This window comes from Helobdella robusta (assembly GCF_000326865.2).
Source record: "Helobdella robusta unplaced genomic scaffold HELROscaffold_1, whole genome shotgun sequence".
Classification (NCBI taxonomy): Eukaryota; Metazoa; Annelida; class Clitellata; order Rhynchobdellida; family Glossiphoniidae; genus Helobdella; species Helobdella robusta.
The window spans coordinates 7704156-7726271 of NW_008703570.1; the positions used below are offsets into that span (position 1 = coordinate 7704156).

The 22116-nt window shown below is 30.6% G+C and overlaps 3 protein-coding genes across 3 annotated transcripts; 2 read left to right on the forward strand and 1 right to left on the reverse strand.

The window, feature by feature from the left end:
* Window positions 1-3401: 3401 nt before the first annotated feature.
* On the forward strand, window positions 3402-8709 carry HELRODRAFT_159200 (hypothetical protein; the record flags this gene model as incomplete). Its single annotated transcript, XM_009011100.1, has 14 exons — window positions 3402-3490; window positions 3570-3649; window positions 4074-4108; window positions 5662-5733; window positions 6166-6335; window positions 6399-6489; window positions 6584-6714; window positions 6879-7056; window positions 7134-7229; window positions 7322-7453; window positions 7746-7930; window positions 8040-8226; window positions 8321-8401; window positions 8497-8709. The coding sequence occupies 14 exons, from the start codon at window positions 3402-3404 to the stop codon at window positions 8707-8709; spliced, it is 1740 nt and encodes a 579-aa protein (XP_009009348.1).
* A 2448-nt stretch (window positions 8710-11157) lies between these two features.
* HELRODRAFT_159201 (hypothetical protein) lies at window positions 11158-13079 on the reverse strand (the record flags this gene model as incomplete). The annotated part of the gene is made up of 4 exons (XM_009011101.1): window positions 11158-11238; window positions 11449-11529; window positions 12496-12672; window positions 12930-13079. 4 exons carry the CDS (start codon window positions 13077-13079, stop codon window positions 11158-11160), a joined length of 489 nt encoding a protein of 162 aa, XP_009009349.1.
* A 2720-nt stretch (window positions 13080-15799) lies between these two features.
* Window positions 15800-18521, forward strand: HELRODRAFT_159202 (hypothetical protein; the record flags this gene model as incomplete). Its single annotated transcript, XM_009011102.1, has 9 exons — window positions 15800-15922; window positions 16295-16347; window positions 16580-16691; window positions 17099-17186; window positions 17387-17499; window positions 17647-17760; window positions 17848-17918; window positions 18162-18270; window positions 18450-18521. 9 exons carry the CDS (start codon window positions 15800-15802, stop codon window positions 18519-18521), a joined length of 855 nt encoding a protein of 284 aa, XP_009009350.1.
* Window positions 18522-22116: the final 3595 nt, after the last annotated feature.

Sequence of the window (22116 nt, forward strand, 5' to 3'; positions counted from 1 at the left end):
CCACCACTTGAAATGTCTTGTTAATATGGGAACTGCTAAATATCTGCCCATCCCGCAATTTAAACGACAGATTCGTCGGCTTCAAGTTAATGTAAACAAACGCGAAAGCCGTTGGTTAAGAGCTGAGGCTTCGAATAAAGAGTAAATATAAGATAAGCAGTTTTTAATAGAGTCCACATAAATTTCTCTGTACAATATATACAATATATTCTATTATATGAAAAATAATTTATATGAATTATATGAATATTATATTCTCTATTATATGTATATGCCCTCTCTCTCTCTCTAGATGTATATATATATATATATATATATATATATATATATATATATATATATATATAAACATATACATACATATGTGTGCGTGTGTGTGTGTATTTTATACATAAGTCGATATAAAAGTTATATCATCATTTTAACATATTTTCGTTTCGTGTATCTTGCTGTTTGTTGCCAGGCGTGCAGCTTTGTGATAGTTTAGCTAATTAATTTTTAACCTTAGCCAGGTTCAAATTCTGAACCTGGCTAAGGTTGAAGTTAAAAAAATTGGTGCAATGAAGGAATGCTGACCTCGGTATATTTTCATTGACATCTTTCATTTGAATAAATAACTGGATAAGGTTAGGTTTAATGCAAAGTAGTAAGCCGCTACCGTCACGAGACTTTAAAAAAAGGGGTCTCAACAAAACAGAAAATGTAACTTGATAGTTGTAACATATTTTACAGTTGTTAAAAACACTGATTTCATATAAATAAAATTATGTTACAAAAGTTCTCTTACGCTGAACAAGTTCAGTCAACGATGATGATGATGATGAATATGATTACAAAAATTATTCTTTCTACCTCAAAAAGTGCTAAATAAAAATCATAGCATTTAAATTGAAACTTCTCACATTTATTTACTAGATAAACATATCTAATGCCGGAATAAACTATTTATTAATATATTAATAGTAAAAGTTCGTGCACAGTGTCGACAACTGCGTTACAGATGTTAATACAATGTTGAATATTATTGATACAGTTGGAAATTTAGACAATATTTCGTGTACAGGCGTGTTCGTATCATTGATTGTGTACATAAATTTGAATAAATTTATATTCCCATGTATGCTTAGTAAAGCTAGCTTGAAAATTTTTGTTTCAACGAACAAGTTTTATTTTATTTTATTTAAATATTATTTCTATAAAAACTAATATAACTTAACAAAAATGTATTTAAAATGAGCGCTAACTAAAAAGCCATTATACTATGCCCATATCAAATAAAAATTAACCTAAGTTCCCTGGATAAAAAAAAGAAAATAACAAATTAATATGAAACACTTCACAAATTTGCCTGCCATCCTAACATCATAAATTATTTTTTTGATATCACTATTAAGTATATTTTATATCTAATTTTATTTGAACATAAACATCTTACCACTTTTCAAGGCAGCGTGTGTGTTATGCATACGCTAGACTTTTGAAAAACAAAATATTATAAGTGGAAACTTCAGGGCGGATAAATGAATATCAACCAATAACAAAAAGTAGTTATTAATAATAATCGGGTGATTTCTCTTCAGTTGCTATGCAGCAGATAAATATAGGCTAAACAGAGGATGTTCAATTGATGCAATTATAGTAAGGACTAGATACTTGATAGAAAGAGTATGACAGTTCATATAGAAAGGAGTACTCTACTTCGAAAACCCTGCCAATATTAAAGTTTAAAAAGTATACCTTAAACTTTAGGGCCTAAAGTAAATCAGAGGAGAAGCTTTTTGCTGGAACTACCAGCTGTGTTATTCTTTTCAGCTCCTTCTGCAGCAAAGTTGATGCCCAATGTAACGGGGAAGAAGGTTTCATAACGCATGGCCATGATAATGATACGACTTAATTTGTTTGGGTTTAAGATTTTTACTAACTTTTTTCAGTTCGATAGTTTTCTGATGGGATTCTTGTTGATTCTGTCTAGTTTTTAGGTTTAGTGATATCTTTTTTATAATTTGATTTATTTTATATTACACTTTGATTTATTTCTTTTTATAATTCAAAATCCTACATTTTAATCAATAATCATATATATATATATATATATATATATATATATATATATATATATATATATATATATATATATAACTACAAACATATTAACGCCAAATATTCGGTAGAATTTATAGAATATTGTAAAAAAAATATATATATATATAATATATATATATATATATAATATATATATATATATATATAATATATATATATATATATATAACTTATTTAGCTATTTAGAAAATCAGTAACAAACGAGGCATGACACATTACAAAAAAAATCTTCTAGCTAGCCCTCCACAAAGACACTCTCGCTATAGCTTCCGAGTTCTTTTGTCCTCTTTTGATCTGCTGTGAATTTAGAACAATTGAACAAATGCTAAGGCATTTTTAATCTTGTAAAATGAACAAATACCTCTTGCCTATTACAAGTTAAGTGCAGTAGATAAAATATAAAATGAAAATATTTATTTAAATTATATATTTTAATTTCAATTCATACCGTTAATATTACTATCATTCTATATAGTATATTACTGTATTACATTTATATTACAATCAACTATTATAACTATCATTTTACTGTACGATGCTTGGGAAATTAATTTTCCTCATATTTTTCTACGTCGTCTTCGACAAGCAGGAAGTTACAGGTGAACACGTTATCATCTTCCAAACCATAATATAAACTAATTAATTAATAGCTATAAGTTTTAAAAAATTATTACAGAGTTATGAACATTTATTTTGATGTAACAAGTTTTACAATTAATGATAGCAAATTATATTTCTGTAACATCATTTGCAAGACTTCCGTTATAATTTATCACACGGCAACTCATAATTTTCAATCCGATTTGTATTTGTTCTTCATTACGCAGCTCGACATGCACAGAATCGTTTAAATATCAATATCATTCTATAATTACAGTTGAACTTTTTAGAGTCAAAACAGCTGTAACATCCACTCCACACGTCGCTCAAACACATTTTATAAGCTGGCACCGCATCATACACCTATGACGTATGGTAATATTTGAGTTTCGGACAGACGGCATTCGAACCAAGTCATCAGGCTATAACAACGCGGGACATGGCACTTCTACCGACTGGACAAATTTCATCAATCAAAAAGATTTTCGTTATATAAGTTTCTAACTGAAAACTGAAATATTAACACCTATGTATTAAAATAACGTGAAACACATTGACTGAAAGGTACAACTCCCGACCAAAAGTTTCTTCTTCTGTCTGTCAACGGAACAGTTCTTAACAGCACCGTTACAAAAGTAGTTTTCAAAATAAATAAAATCAAAACATGGATATGAATATTTCTTCAAACAATATTTAAAATGCAGAATGGAGAGCACGTGCAGCAACTGACCATCGATCTGACCACTGCCAGCAACGAAAATTTTATTTTGGACTTGCACATGAACACGTGAGAATTGATGTCTAATGTTCTTTAAATTGTGTTTAAACATAATAACATAGACTATACTAATTGTTACTTATTGAAGGCAACTTTTTTCATCGAATTATGAAGAACGGGTCGTTGATGCATCAAACATTCGTTACAATTCTTTTGCTCAAGTGAAAAGTTTTTCAAGTTATCGATATATAAAAGGCATTTGAAATTTTTTATTTAAAAAAATTACTAGTCAATGGATAACTGTTACTACATTGGTGATGTCAGAGGCTATCCCGGATCGAATGCAGCTATCAGTACTTGCGGCCAACAGATTATGTTTGTTTCAAAATTTTCACTTTTGTAAATTTGCTTAAAATAACCGCGATGATGCGAGTGGCGCATACTATGAGGTGAACGTTTTTGTTTCAGTGGCTCATTCATTGTGAACGGCAAAACCTATGACATTCAACCTGTTCCTAACTCTAAATATTTAGCGGCAGTTCAAGAGGCAGACGGTCCTGTAAATGATTTCATTTGTGGTTGGTTATTGTTTGTTATTATTTTTACAATACATCAGAATTTAACTGAAACATTAAATTAAATCATCATCCAGGTGTGGACGGAGTGAATAAAACTTTGAAGCAGTTGGTGAGCTGGTTTTTTGATTTCAAAAATTTTTCTAAACAAAAGCAGTAGCACAGGTATCCTGCTCTGCCTTCAAAATAAATCTTGTTGCGGATTCAGAGCTTGTAATTTTTAATAGGTTACAACCATCCCTGCATACCACATTAAAATTCAAGAGTCACGATTTTTTGAAAATTAATTTAACAAACGAACTAAAACCTAAACCTTTAACAAACAAACGCGCATGTCTGAAAATGGGAAAAGCCACAAAAAACATGAAACTGAACAGGTGTCTACGCCAAACCCCAAAACGACAAAACATTAACCTCCTTTTTAAACCGTAACTATACTAACGGTCGGTAATTGCGCGTTTTGAATTTTTTGATTTGACGCATTTTCAGAAGCGCGCGCGCTCTTGATTCATTCATTGAATTGTTTTACAGAAAATCACATGACTCTTGAATAAAGAAGTTTAGATAAAAATGTAACAATACAAAATTTGAACTAATTTACGTTTTTGTCTAATTTATGTTCCCATATTTCTTATTTATGTGTGCCATTTTTGTCTTGTCGTTAAAAGCAAGAGACATATATTCACAAATTAACTCCTCTAATCAACACGTATACTGCTCAGATTTTGCCCTTAGCACATTTACTTCTTTTTTTTATATAAGCTTCAGACATTCATTCATTTAATTTTCACTACCATTTATTTTTATATTTCGTTAATTGCATATTTTTCAATTTGTTGCAACATACTCAGTGTTTGCCGAAGTCTAATATTTTTTAATTGATTCGAAAAATTTTATTTTAGTCTAAAAGGTCATTGACTTCGTTGAAGGACCAACGGAATAGAATCGTTGAATTATTCGTTTCTGGTGACACGCTTTTTGTTAGTAATACTGAAATCCATTTTTTGTGTTTGTATGTAAATTGTAAGAGACTTCAATATATATTTTTTCTAGATTCTTTTGGGTTTCGTCTAATATCGATTTTGTCATACACTTGAGATACGATACTTTATTATAACTAGAGTATTGCTTCAATTTTTTACGCCATTTATTCCCTATGACCATGACCACTATTCAAAGAACATTTTCGAGCTGTTCAAATTTTGAAATCTACAAAAATAAAAACATCCACTTAATTATTGTACTTTTAACTAAATCATCTACACCTCAATCTAAGTTATGTATTCGTTACATATTTAAGTATAGTATTGAATACGTAGTATACAATTTAGGACTTAATTTGTTATGTGTATTTCAAAATTGAATCCGTACTTCGAAGTTCGGGACACACCCACACACACAACCACCCATCTATCCGCACCCTTCTCCCCCCACACACTACACAATATGTTCAAATCAAACGTCAAGCGATAACGATCGCGCCATGTCTAGACAGTTTAGCCTCGATCCTCCCACTTATTCAATGTAAAGTGGAGTACTTGCACTTACCTATTAGAATGGGATGATCTGAAAAAATACTATTTGTAAATCTTATAGGCGGCTCTAATAGTCGATTTGATGTTACCGAATGTTCTTATTAGATAATTAAAATGAATTTTTCGTTAGTACCAAGCTCTAGGTAGTTCAAACAATGCCGCATTTAACAGGATCAAGTCCGTTGTCAATGCTGCCAACGCTGTTAGTTCGTTTTCATCTTCTAAGAGTTTTTTTTATAACTTTTTAGCGTTTTTAACATAAATTCAGTTTTTACAGTTGTTGGAGTTTTGTTTATAATATAAAAACCAAAAAAATTATTTGAAGCCTAGCACAAAATAACTTTTGATACCTGGTTATTTGACGAGACGCAGTGCTGATTTTGTAGAACGTGCAGGGGTTATTATATCGAGCATAAACCAATTTAATGCTATTAATAAGCAACAGTTCATAAAAGTTTTTATAGGAAAAATTCCGTTGACTGATTATAAAGCTGAAAGTGCTTCTTAAGCATAAACTTTTTAACGTTTTAAACTTTCAGATAAAATCTTAAAATTTTTTTAAAAACTTATCGTTAAAGTTAAAAATATAAATTAAAATATATTAAAATCAAATTTTGCTTAACGTTCTTTGAAGTTATACAACAGTGTGGGTATCTATTTAATACTGGTGGGTTCAGATATTTGGACTTCACAGCAAATCACTGTTGACCCGGACATATCAAAAACTCTGGATAACTGGTACATATATAAAGCCAACTCTCTCAACGGGAGAGTCGCCAGCCATGATCACGCCGCTCTCATTTCGTTAGAAGTTTTAATTGTATATTTTAACTAGCTTTTGAAATCACGATTGTATTTCTTGTGCAGAGCTCAAGTATTCACTTCAAACATAGTTGGAAAGGCCATGTTAGGAAAGATGTGCGACTCTATAAACTCGGGAATCGTCATTGAAGTAGCGGTTTTTGTTTTTTTTTCTATTGATTTCGAGGAGTTTTATTTTATTAAAATTGTTTGTGACGTTCTCAACTAAAAATCTAATTTCTAACATCAAGGACCGCGGAACAACTGGAGCAGCATATCCGGCAGCTATATTAACCCACGAAATGGGACACAGTTTTGGGCTAACGCATGATGATTCATGCGCCTGCAGCGACGCTGCTTGCATAATGAAAACTTCAATCAAGTATTTCTAAATATTCTATCAAAGATATATCACTTATAAATTTACTATTGAATGTTGATGTAAGGTTAAGACTGAAATTCAGATTTTTATTTCAATTACAATAATTTAATAGTTTTTAATAATATTTAAAATTTTTTAAATTATCATAATTATTTATTTAATAGTCCCAGCAGTCCTCCGACAAAATTTTCGTCGTGTTCGTTGAATGAATTTGCAAACAATTGGATTAAAGGTTATGACCTTTGTTTGTGGAACATTCCAGACATCGTCGCATCTTCAACCTGCGGAAATGGAGTGGTGGAAGATGGAGAGACGTGTGACTGTGGAGGGCTACCTTCCGACGTAATTAACTACTTTCAATTTCGTTTTTAGATAGTAACACGAAATGGTTTATATTTCATTTAACACGTTTTACAAAGGTTTGCAATCCGTCCTGTTGTAATAAGGTTACTTGCCAGCTCGTTTCAACGTACCAATGTGCTTCTGGTCTCTGTTGTGACCTGCCCACGTGCAAAGTGAAGTTTCTTTAGTTAATCATTCAATCAATTTTGTTGAATTTAATTTTGAAAGTTTTATTCTAATTTTTAAATTTAATATATTTTAACAGTTTTACCAAGCCAACACAGTTTGCAGAGGAGCCAGTGGCACGTGCGACATTCAGGAATTATGTGGTGGCACGTCAGCTTACTGTCCCGAGGACACGTACAAACACGATGGCACCCAGTGCGCTGTTGATGGAGTTAGTAATAAAAAGTTGTTTATAAGTTTTGGTTTTGATAATCTTGGTTTTCTAAATTAAATTTTACATTTAAAAATAGATTCGTTTTGATGATTGTTTTTGTTTTTGTAAATGAACAATTTTTATTTATAAATAATTTGTCAATAACTCTGTACCTACTACACGCGTTAATACGACCACCATTACAAATCTGTTTGCTTTGATTTCTGGTTATAAATTCGTAACGCTTCGTCTCGTTAACTTCATCACTGATATCATAAAAGTTTATCAATTTTAATTCATAACTCCGCAGGTAACAGCTTATTGCTCGGAAGGCAAATGTCGAACTCGTGACACACAATGCGCTTTCGTGTGGGGCAGTGGAATCAAAAGTTCTCCAGAGTCCTGTTACACTAATAATAATATGAAGGGGATGTTTTCAGGAAGTTGTAGACAAACGTTAACACTCAACCCAACTTATTATCCGTGTGCTGCAGGGTTTAGACATATTTATTATTTATAATTTTTTATTTAATAAATATATTTTTAACTGATTCAAAAAATTGCCATTTATTTCAAAAGTTTAAATTTACATTCCATTTTGAAGTGATGTTTTATGTGGCCAGCTATTTTGCGATACTTCTAAATTTAGCAACACTCAACTGCGATCTAATTCCAATGGATACGTTTCATTCGGTACAACACTAACATGTATTTTCGCCATTTTCAACTTTGGAACACAAATTCCGAATCCTGGCTATGTTCCAAATGGAGCCTCTTGTGGAAACAACAAGGTAAATTATCTCAAACTATTACAAATTATTTCGTTTTTAGTATTTTATTTAAAACCAAATTCGTCAAATTTATATCAGCATAATTTCTACGTAGATGTGTTACAATAATGCCTGCACACCTGTGTCCGATATTTTGTCCATTACTTCTTGTGCAAGCAGTTGTTCGAGCACTGGAGTTAGTTTATTTTTTTAGTTTCACTAAATTTTGTTTCACGTTTATAAATTACTAATATAATTAATTAAAAATTGTTTTAAAATAATAATGAATAGGTCTGCAACAATAAAGGGACCTGTCAATGTTCAAATGGTTTAACGTATCCGCAATGTTCTGGCAACATAATCACAATTGTGCCTCCAAGTGGTACCACCACCACAACTACTACTACAACTCAAGCTCCAAAATTAAACAGATCGTGTGTCATTAATTATTCTATACCTTTATTGATAATTCTTTTAATCATGCTTTTTGGTTTGGCAATTTAATCAGTTGAACTTCAATTAAGACTGAAGTTTTAATGTTAACAGAAACTATATTATTCTACAAAACCGTTGACATTTATCAGGCAAAATTTTTGAATTAAAAGTTTTTGAATTATATTTGCTTTTTTTCCGTGATAATAAATTTTATTCAGAATTATTGTATATTATTATACATGGCAGTATTATTTAACATAAAGTTTCAAAACTGTAACTTCCTAAAAATTTGTATGCGCTTCGTTCAATTGAATTGAAAACTTACAGCTGAAGATGAAGTTCTTAAAGTTCAATAATAATAATAATAATTTTGGAATGCCTACCTTAATGACCTCGCTCAAGAACCTATGAGTACTGACCTGTGCGAATTTTACGGCGCTAGGCTGGATGCAGTACACGGTTTTGGGTGCGTGATGGTGGCTGGCTGGTTGTTCAAATTATATGTAATTACGCGTGCATTTGACTCTATGTGTGTCTTTTGTTCATGCATATGAGGAAATTAATATTGAGCGCACGTCGTAAAATGTCTATCGGGGGTTCAAATTTTGAGAAATGCTTATTCACTTACAATTGAAGAGCTATTAAATATTGTATTAACCCATTAAATTGAATTTTTTATTTCCTTACTTTTTGATAATAAAATGAACAAAATGATTATTGGTTTTATTTAATATGAATAATGTCAAAATGTGTGGAATAAAAGCAAATAAAGCCTGTACTTTTTAAAAAATATTCATGCTACCACATAGTGTGTTAAGATTTTCAACACTATATCTTGATTTTTCCTGGTTTCATGTTGTGCGAGTTATGAATCAAAACCCTGAACGTTTAAAAACTGTTTACAAGAAAACTTTTTAAGATATCCTGTTTATGCAGAGTTTGTCATTTCAACTTCAAATATCACCAAGGGTTGTTAATAAGTTTTCAATTGAAAAAAATGAAAAATTTGATGTAGATATGTGAATGTTAAACAAATTCGTTGTAGCTTATTTAATTTATTTCATAAAAATGTATTATCGTTAATACACTTTTCCTGAATAATTTTTGTGCACGCAATATTTATCAATAATATTTTCATTTCGTTCAATCTTCAGTTTCCTCCATGCAAGTGCAAGTTGTTAACAGTCAATAGTTTGCCATGGATATAATATATATATATATATATATATATATATATATATATATATATATATATATATATATATATATCCATGATACTTTGCAAAGATGTTTTGGTTGCTTGTGAATAAAGTCCGAATCCTTTTTAAACTTTCTAAGCGTGTGTATATCGAAGATACAGACACAACTGCAACTAAGTTGCTAACGTTGTTAGAGCCTATCGTAAAAATTTAGAGGCACAATAAAGCGTAACCAAGGATGATTTGTTGAGATTTTTGTAGGGTTAAGGCTAAAACTTAATACCTTAAAAAACTGAAAACATCATTTGTCTAAATTTATGCTGCATTATAAGACTCCATTGAACATACAATGTTTTAGAATATAAAATTGTATTCTCTGTATACGATGGACTCATAATTAGAATAGGACTCAAACATTTAAAAATTAAAATCTTTGCAACTCTTTCCGTAACTATACGATTATTCACTCTTGTGAGAATTGGCGATAAACAATAAATGAAGAGGTTTTATATATAGAGAATATACATATTTATATGTGTTAAGTCATATAATTAGAATAAATAAATAAAGTGTTATATTCGATATTTATAAAAGAGGTACATAACTTTTATCTATGTTTAACCTGTTAAACTATTTTGTCTTTGTTGTTTCATAAACTATAAAATGCATAAAATGCTTAGAAATCATTATCTTCACCATCTATTTCCAAGCCATTTATTGTTTCATGAGACTGAACTTAGCCACAATGACCGACCTATATAATTTTATAAGAAAGAAACGTAAAAGAGAGAGAATACAGCAAGCCTGCATGCATATGCGATATATGTTAAATTATGTTATATGATATATGCTGTTTAAATAGCAGCTGACATGTATGTATGTTATTATAAGCTTATATGCTATATTATGTTATATGTTATATGCTGTTAAGTGGCAGCTAACAGGTATGCATATATACATGTATATATAATTATAAAATTATATAGTTATATCGATGCTATAAAAATATATAATACTGTAGTTGTGTGTATTTGATAATCCTATTAATTTCTATTACTTATTAGTAAATTAAATTTTGTGTGGTGTAAATATTAGATAATAATTATTATTTTACTGCTGTATTTGTAGAAAAACATACACAATGAACACACAATGCATTTTTTTAAATCAATAACGATTAAAAAAAAACTTTTGCCATTTCTTGATGATCCTACTCTTCTCTTTCTTGTTACTTCGTTAGTCTTATCTAGGATTGATTATTGTAACTCGCTCTACTATGGCCTACCTGACTCTATACTCTATCCTTTAAGTAAAGCTTTTAACTCTGCTGCTCGTCTAGTTGCTCGTGCCCCTTTCTTTTCTCATATATCTCCATATCTTGTTTTCTTGCACTGGCTACCTATAAAATATAGAATAATTTTTTAAATTTGCACGTTCATGTATAAGTCTCAATTTAAATTATTTCCTAAGTATTTATCAGATATATTAATTGAACCTAAACGCCTCGGTTTACGATCGTCTTCTCGCTTTTTCTTAACTCGTGTTAAACACTCTTTTGCTAAATCTGCTTTTGCTTTTTCTGGTCTTTTTTCTGGAACTCTCTACCTACTTCTCTGACTACTTCTCCATTACTTGCAAAGTTCAAAGCGGATCTCAAGACCCATCTGTTTTCAAAATTCATTGAGGAGCGCTGTTGAACATCGCGGAAATAGCGCTTTATAAGCTAATTGATTGATTGATAGTTAACAGTTATAGAAACTCAATTCTATTTGTTAATCATTAGCAATAAATAAATAATTTAAAAAATTTATATCAACTACATATACTTAAAATTAGGGATGCACCGACGTTTGGCCCCGGTTAAAATCCGACTTTTTTTTAAATCCGGCCCCGGCCGGATTTGCTGGCCGAATTTAAGCGTCTATCAACATTTAAAAATGTTATAAATAGAAAATTTTTTATTGAATTCAATTAATTTTACGTCAATAAGTTAAAGGCTAAGCATATATGACACATAATAACAACATCACTAATTGTGAGGTGAGCTGGACAATTTTCTTTATGTTATAACATGGGTTATGCATAAATTATGAGCTGATCTTTGTGTAAAAGAACTTGTGCACGTGTATATACTATATAATTGTATATAATGGATCATATAGCTACATATTATTTATATATATAGACATAAGCGCGTAATTTAAGAACATGGTATGTTAAAGGTTAGGCTAGGCATACATGACAGATAATTACAACATCACTAATTGTGAGGTGAGCTGGACAATTTTCTTTGTGCTATAACATGGGTTTTGCATAAATTATAAGCTGTGCAAGTGTGCACGTGCATACATGGCACATAATAACAACATCACTAATTGTGAGGTGAGCTGGTCAATTTTCTTTATGCTATAACATGGGTTATGCATAAGTTATAAGCTGATCTTTGATCACAGAATTTGGCATATCACACAACTTATTTATATATTTGAATTAATTAACTATTTGCTTGGTGTTATTTTTTGATGTTCAACATAACCGTAAATTTGAGTATTTTTTTAACGTATGTAAAATGGTAACTAAAATCCGGTTTAAATGTAGTGTGTTTAAGCGTCTCTCTGGTTACTATTTTAATAAAATGACAACAACACAATTTCACTTGTACAATTTTAATAGGAATGACGTCACTGGTTACCCATTTCATTGCATATTGCAAATACGTCGGAATTTCCATCGTGTTAAATCCTTTCAAAACAGCCTCAATAAGTGCCATAGAAAAATCGGTTACAACATTCGAATACAAAGGCCATTCTTTCAATTTTTTTGAGACGTAGTGCTTATAGTCAATAAGTACTTGACTTATGTGATACACGTCGTGCCTACATGTTACAAAGTCGATCATTGGAATTATTCTATTATCTACCGAAATAACACCAGTGTAATAAAAAATTCTCTTCTGCTATGAGCTGGTCCTTCTTATCACCGATCCTGTCGAATCAAAATACAACACTGGCAATATGTTCTTTTTTTGGTTTGTTTAGCAACTTCAACCTGTTTGTATAAATATGAAACGATGCATAACGGCTCACTAACATGTTGTATAAATCTATCACTATCTGAAGCAAGTAGTTCTTTTCTTAGCTTTATAATTACATCAAAAACGTCATCTTTATCCTCATCGTCAACACTCAATGACTCAGATCTAGCATTAGCTAAAACGTCATTTGAGTGAATTTGCATCATGTTACCTTGATGCACTTATCATCGGAGGCATTAATACAGTCTATTCGGACAAGTGACGGTAGCTTATTAGCCAGTTTTATTTATCTGTGATTTCTTTCTAAACCTCTCAATTGTCTTTTTCCTTTTCCTACGTAAAAATAGTACTTTGTTTGTTAAAATTTTACAATTGACCAATGAATCAGACGGACTGGGTAATTTGATTTGCAAATTTATTTATTTACAAACATACATACGTACGTACATACATACTCACACACGCACACACACATATATAAACATATATTGGTATGAATGTGAAAATTATAAACTGTAATCATTGGTTCGGGCATAATGCATGCAGAACCAATGGCACCGCTCTCAACTAACCTAATGATGAACTACGTTGTGCGATTGGCTGCAATAAACAGGGCAGACATACACGAGCGCACACCGCTTAAAATTCAATACTAAAAAACATACTTTGATGCTACTCGACTGAAAAAATAGCACAACCAAAAAAGCCCATTGAATAAAACGCACATAGACATAAACGAAAATTGTTGAATTTGAAGTCAGTTAAATTTATCATTGAATTAATTGTTAAAGACATCGTTGGGTTATTTTGTTAATTATTGACACATACAATACACACACAATACATACACAAACACACCCACGCATACGCAGGCTAGAGGAACGTGTAATTTAAGTTTTTTTGTTGATCCATTTATTCACAATAAAATAAAGTGAAAGAGTCAGCCTAGCAATAAATGCTTATCTAGGGTTGAAGTGTTATAATGATTTTTATAATGAAATAAAAGCGATGATGGCAGACCAATAGTACCGACCACCATGTCTGCGGGTAAAATTTAATTTTGCCCAGCGATATCTTTCTGTTTCAGTCGCTGTGATACGACGCACAATGAAATGTGTTAGTTTTTCGAGTTTTGAACACCCTGGAAGGCTGTTTTTTTCAATGGCTGATATATTGCTGGAAAGGTAATTTAATTCTACATCAGTGGTAGAAATTTTTTTTTGAGGCCGCAATTATGAATGGTGAAAAAAAATATTTTTGTGATTCGATGCGCAATGAAAATGTTTTAGTTTTTCGAGTTTTGAACACCCTGGAAGGCTGTTTTTTTTAGTGGCTAATATATTGTTGGAAAGGTAATTTAATTCTACATCAGTGGTAGAATTTTTTTTTTCAGGCCGCAATTATGAATAGTGAAATAAAATATTTTTGTGATTTGATGCACAATGAAGTGTGTTTGTTTTTCGTGTTTTGAACACCCTGGAAGGTTGTTTTTTTTAGTGGCTAATATATTGTTAGAAAGGTAATTTAATTCTACATCAGTGGTAGAAATCTTTTTTTGAGGCCGCAATTATGAATAGTGAAATAAAATATTTTTGTGATTTGATGCGCAATGAAGGGAGTTTGTTTTTCGTGTTTTGAACACCCTGGAAGGTTGTTTTTTTTAGTGGCTAATATATTGTTAGAAAGGTAATTTAATTCTACATCAGTGGTAAAAATCTTTTTTTAAAGCCGCAATTATGAATAGTGAAAAAAAATATTTTTGTGATTTGATGCACAATGTAAATGTTTTAGTTTTTCGAGTTTTGAACACCCTGGAAGGCTGTTTTTTTTAGTGGCTAATATATTGTTAGAAAGGTAATTTAATTCTACATCAGTGGTAGAAATCTTTTTTTGAGGCCGCAATAATGAATGGTGAAAAAAAATATTTTTGTGATTTGATGCACAATGAAGTGTGTTTATTTTTCGTGTTTTGAACACCCTGGAAGGCTGTTTTTTTCAGTGGCTGATATATTGTTAGAAAGGTAATTTAATTCTACATCAGTGGTAGAAATCTTTTTTTGAAGCCGCAATTATGAATAGTGAAAAAAAATATTTTTGTGATTTGATGCACAATGTAAATGTTTTAGTTTTTCGAGTTTTGAACACCCTGGAAGGCTGTTTTTTTTAGTGGCTAATATATTGTTAGAAAGGTAATTTAATTCTACATTAGTGGTAGAAATTTTTTTTTGAGGCCGCAATTATGAATGATGAAAAAAAATATTTTTGTGATTTGATGCACAATGAAGTGTGTTTGTTTTTCGTGTTTTGTACACCCTGGAAGGCTGTTTTTTTCAGTGGCTGATATATTGTTAGAAAGGTAATTTAATTCTACATAAGTGGTAAAAATCTTTTTTTGAGGCCGCAATTAATAATATTTTTAATCGATTTTTATGTTGAACTTACTGTCAATTTTTTTATGTTGTTCAATACATCATACAATCATTGTTCATACATGCGTTACTTAAATATATAGAATACATACTTTACATACATTTCAATGATCAGTTAAGGATTTATATAGCTATACAATTATTGGTAACATATATGAACATCTGCTGTGCATTCAGCAGATGGTCCTCTCTTTTTTCACGATCTCTCCGCGCACATAATATATAGGTCGGTCATTGTGGCTGGTGGCTAAGTTCAGAATCATTATTGTTTCGGCTTTTCTGATTAAATATCAGCGCATTCTCTATATTTCATGACGATTTAACTAGAAATGTCTTCGGTACTTCCGTTGTAGTGTTATATAAAATTTTCTAAAACTGAAATTTAGAAACATTACAGGAATTTAGAGATTGGTCTTGCTTGTACAATTTAAAAAAGTTATATTTATATTGTTATTCAATTGCTACCGTCAGCTGTTTCGTTATTGGTCCCCGTCGAGATGCCGAGACATGCGAGGAATAGTACTGCTGGGTCTGTTTACACATACCATGAAAAATTGAAAGATTCATATCAGAGTGGCTACGGATCAACCAAAGTTAGATTAGGGAAAGATTCCATCAAGGTACATATTTTATTTTTATAAAATAAAAAGTAAAATATTAATACATAAAAATAAAATACAATTAAAAAAATTAAAATTAAATTAAAAAATAATATTAAATAAATGTTAATTAAGAAATATGTTATTTTTAATTACTAAAATAATTATACCAAAATATGTTTCAACTAAATCTAATTGCAAATGGTTTATTTCTAAATAAAATATAAATAAACCATCCATTTGAAAGTGGATGAAGCGTTTCATTTGTGCTAAGCTAAATATTATTTAGTAAATGTCAATTATTAGGCTAATGCTAATATAATTATTTATTTGCATCTAATTGTTATTATTTATATTTTCAACATTAATTATGGTTACAAACTGTTTTTCCAGGATTTTGACTGCTGTAATCTGACGTTGCAACCTTGCTTTTATCCAGTCATCACGTTAGTATCATTATTTCGTTTTAAGTTTAGTTTTTTGATTTTTTTGCTAATCTTTTATCAATCTGCTTATTATTTAATATTTTTCCATTTTCGTTGTAATAATATGGTCAACGTGAAGCCAAAAAACGTGAAATATTCTTCAAACTGCAAACCAGCCTTAGTTGGTTGTGTATGATATTATTATATGTTATTAGTAGATTATTAAATATATTTGCAATTTAAATTTTTATAGTCCAGAGGGTTATCTGTATGACAAAGAAGCCATCTTGAATAATATTTTGGCTCAAAAGGTTTCTATTGCTAAAAAGTTGAAAGAGTACGAAAAGCAGAAGCAACAGAAACTGGTAAGTTTGATATTTTTATTTAATTTGATAAATTTATTTCTAGCATATTACAATTATGGTTTTCTTAAATTCAACTTTGTCTACTGGAATTATATTGAAATGTTATAATGGGAACAAAAATTCATGTATGTGTGTCTGTGCAACATGTTTTTGAAACATTAGAAGTGCTATTTAATTCAGCAAGAATGTTTCTTTAGATATTCTTTGATTTTTATGTTAGCAGCAATTTGTTTTATATTGTATTTTATCTGCCAATAAAATGAACGAGTTTTTTCAAATTTTAAACTAGTATTCAAACCAGCGACTACTTATTTAGTACCTGCTTTGTATCAGCAAATAATATCTTAATATAAATTGATAGAAGTGTTTGTTTGTTTATTTACTGAATTTGAAAATTTTGTGATTAGGATGAAGAAAATAATAAAGACAAGGAGAAAAAGGAGCAGCTAATAAAGAAGTTCTTTGAAAAGAGTTCAACTTCGTTTGAAAAGCAAAGTAAGCATTTTACATTATATTTAATATTTCTATTTTTTTTAAATATTTAACTTTTTGTTGTCAAATATTTTCTGTATAATTTTATTTTTAAATAGAATTGTTAACATATAATTTTATTTGCTATGATTTTAATTAACATTTGTCTAAAAATTGGAATCGACATTTTTAAAATGCAAAAAATAATTTTTACATTAAATTAGCCTCAAGTGAATCAAGCATATCCAACATGATGAATGGAAAGGATAAACAGCTGCCAAGCTTCTGGTTGCCATCACTTACACCTGACCAAAAACCCACAGATTTGAAAAAACCAGTATGTTTTATTTTGCTTTTGAAGTTTCATTCAATCTCTAATTTAAAAGTAAAACTAAAAAATAATCTAGCCATCTTGATACCTGTTGTAATTTTATATTTTCAAAAACATTTTTTTTTTCTACATCTTTATCTTATTGAATTGTAGGATGAAGTGGTGAGGTGTCCGATGAGTGGCCAGCCATTGAAGATGAAGGACCTAATAGAAATTCACTTCACGCCAATCAATGATGGCGATAAGAGAAATATCATAGCCAAAGAGGTGTGTTTAACTTTTTAACGTTGCTATATAAATTACTATGGTTTTAAAACTTTTAATTAATTTATTTTAAATTTGTTTATTTTTTAGTTGCGATATGTTTGTCCAGTTACCAACGACATCCTCGGAAATTCAGTCCCATGTGCAGTCCTTCGAACATCGTTAATTTCTCTATTTTTCCCAATAGTCGTTTTAATTGTTCTACTTTTAGTAGATAGTTTGAATTAATTTGAAAATTGTGAAATGAAGGCAAACAAAAAACACTAACAACAAACTTTTAAAAACGTGATAAATATTTATGTTTTGATAAAATGTATGTGCTTTGTAGAAACAACATTGGTCTTCCAATGCGATATATATGCTAGAAATTTTTATAATTTAAAATTTGTTACCTAAATTTTCAGAGGCTCAGTGGTGACGATGGAATGCGTGGAGAAAATAATTAGAAAAGACATGATTGATCCTATAAACGGTAAAAAGATGAAGGAGAAGGACATCATTCCTCTGCATAGGGTTTAATTTTGTTTCTCAATTTTAAGTATAGAATATAATAAAAATATAATTATCAGTAATAAATGTGTTTGTGCGTGTGCGTGTGTGTTTATGTGTATAATATTGTTTCATTTTTATCGCTGATATATTCTCAACTATTTTATTCACATTAAATTGAAGTGTTGATTTTAAATTTCAAGGGTGCAACTGGATTCTCTGGTACCGGTGTAAACCTTAAAGCTGAGAAGGAAGGAGCCGTCATGACCGCCTGATGATGAGGATGATGATGATGAGGATAGTCAATGTGAAAGAAAATCCGTTTATTAAATTTAAATAAATCACCTTTAGCATTATCATTTCGGTTTGTCTTTATAGTGTAAATGTATAAACTTTGTAAATATGTAAGTATTTTTTTACTCGTAATTTTTTAATTGATATAATTTTTGCTCATTTAAAATATTTTAAATAGTATAACAGTTTCTGATTGGAGGAATAAATATGGGATGTTATACGCTCGTATTTTGTCTGGTCATTCATTATACTTAAAGTTTATCATTTAAATTTTTTAGAAATTTAAGTGAATTTAAGGCGATAATGAAAGTTACTCTAAATGTTATCGCAAGGTGTACAATTTAGAAAAATGAAAGTTTTTGATACTTTTGTTATTTAGAAACTTCTTTTCCGACGATTACTAGAGCCTATTTGTCCTCAACGAAATCATTTTGTGTCGCATGAAGGATCTGTCCAGTTAACTTATTCTGTTTCAATCAATCAATCAATCTTCGTTTTGCGTTCAGAGACCCGGTTTCCCGAGGTAGGACGTTGTTTTCTTTGCCATCAACTTTTTGCGCCTAATTCGACGATCAGTTGTATCCATTTCATTTAAATTTAGAGCTTTCATGTCTTGCTCGATTGTTTGCGACCAGGACTTCTTTGGACGGCCTTTGGGACGTGTGCCAGGTACTTCAACACCTGCAAGAGAAGTTATGGCACTGTTTCCACTTCGTTTGACATGACCAAACCACCGCAAACGGTGTTGCCGGCATTCGTCCTTTATATCATCTAAACCAGAACGACGCAGGATTTCGGTAGATTTGATGTGGTCCTTCAGACTAATTCGTTGCATCCATCGGAGCATTTTCATAATCATTAACCAACTGAATTTACTCAATTTCATTTCCAAATGGTCCAATGTTTAAAACCGGCAACTTTATTTTGCACTGTCCTTAGCATTAGCTACGAGAGCCTTTTCTGCAATATTGCAGAAACTAATAATTGCAGTGCGGCCATTGAGAATCATTAAGATTTTTATGTCTTTCATTTTTCAAGTGTCAGATTTGTTTAATCAGCTGAACGTACGTTGCCCAATGATAAATATCGGTTCACCTACACAAACATTCGTTCATTGTTAGATGCTTAGTTCTCGTCTGCTGCCTGCCAGTAATCGAACATTGTACATGTTTGTGCGTTGCAGGCTGCAGTGATTGCTTATCATATTCTACTTCAACTCTCATCTAATTTACTCATCTTTAATTATACTGAAATATCGTCTTTTTTGTATGAAATTTTTGTTTCTTTCCTATTTTAAATGGTGATAATTCCTGGGTAATAAATGATAAATTAACATTATTATTATTATTACAACCAACACAAATGTTACAACTTCGAATATCTCTACATTTCCAACACCGGTGTTGTAGCTTCCAACGATCGTCAAGTTGTCATTTTATTCGTAGGTTCAAGATTTCCGATAGATGAACACAACTGCTTCAAACGCAAAATTGGTTGAACGTTCATTTGAATGCCAGCTAACACTTAACTAATCCAAATAACTACATAAATCACAATTACAACTTTTCTTCAGGCATTGCTTCTTGCCCCTTATATAGCCTCTATTGTATGAAAAGATTCTATGGCTTACAATCGATTGCAAATAGCGAAGATAATAAATATAACAAGATAACAATTATTAATTATATAGCGTAATTCAACTATTCCGGCGGATGTAACAATATTAATATTGTGTCGATCTAAATGACGCTAATTAAAATAAAATTCATCAAACCGCTGTCATGATTAAATCAGAAACAAACAAAAAATCTTTTGTTACACAAACACCACGCGCGCACACACACACACAACAAAGATTTTTTTTGTTAGAAAGTGATATTAAAATTGAGCCAAAATTCGAATTGTGTAGTTTTTCAGCTGCGCAACTTGTTTATATTTCGTATTCATTAGATGATTCTGAAAATTATATGATATTTATAATATAATGTGTATCAATTTTTAAATATTATTATATTTAGAAAATTGAATCAACTTCAAAGCCTACGTATGTGTTATAAGCAACTGCATAAATTAGTATCGCAGCATGCGGAATTATTCGTGCACGTTCGAGTACATAGTTTGCTAGGAAGGACGGTACACATTACATTAAACGAACGAAAGTTGTGGAGAGTAACCAATGCAACGAAAAAATAAGAAACAAATAGAAAAAGAGTATAAGCGACGAAAGCCTAAAATTAATCAAGAAAATAATGGCAACCATCAATCATACTTGAGAACCAGCGCCTGAACATTCTCTCACACACTCTTCATAAGCAATATAAACTTTATTTATTAGCGCCTCTTTATAATTTATTACTATAAATGACGCAACATTTCTTTAATTTCTTTTCGCAAGTTTTCAAGTACACACATGTTTGCAAGTATTATAATTTGTTATTACGATGAAACAAACTGTAAACTCTGCTGACGCCTGAACCTTGGAGAGGCGGACATACGTGCTCATTAGTAACAGGCTATTTGTTTGAGCGGCTAATGAGTTTTAGTTCGCGGTAGTATTTTGTTTGAGATATGAATGATAGCCGTCATCAGGTTTGTTGTCAGCGACGAATCATGCAGCGACGAATCATGAAACAAGCAACCAAAACAATCATCCAACCACACTTGCCTCGCGTGATGTGTTAGGCGATGGTTGTTGATACTGACGACAAGGACCGTATTGTAGTTCTTGAAATGAACGGAAACAATTATTTTCATTGCAAAATCCTGCGCAATAGATAGTTTTTAAAAACAGTATTCAAAAGATCGTTATAATGCAAAAATGTAAACTAACAATTTGTTAACTCAAACAAGTTTAAAATAATGACAGAATGAATGATGATTGTCTGTGTTGAAAATTTAAAAGGCTTGCCAATAGTCCTGTTTTTAAATGGGCTTTTATTGTTATACAACAGAATTAAAGCTATGAGATAATCGCATTTAACATTGTTTTACCAGTAAATGCATATTGGTGCTAGTATTCAATAATCCAAATACACATACACATAAATCCAAATACATATTAATATGTTTTCAATTTTGTAAATTTTCAGATATATTTATTAATATTTTAATGAGTTAGGTATGGCGCAGACTGCAGAGTGACAGTGGTCATAACGTTTTAATTTCTTTGTACTTCAACAAACCCTTAATAGATATATCTAAAATCACTTCTAAAAGAAATCAAATTATAGACTGAAGAGATAAATTTTACAGAAACGAAAGAAGAACATATATTTTGTTTGATTCCATCTAACATTGACTTGGGTGAAATTAAAAAGATCAAACAATTATATTAAAAAACCATGAAAGTCAGAGTCAAAAAATAAACTAAATTAGAATTTCATAATCAATTTCCCAAACTTGCAAGTTATTCAAACAACGACGTAGCCATAGACTTGATGTTGAAACGTTGTTAAACAGTGGAAAAATACAACTGACATAAATAAAAATCGATTGATAAAAACATAACGTAAAAAAAAACGAGCATACGAATCTTAGGTATTCTCAAAACAATGAGAATTAGAAAAAACAGCTGCT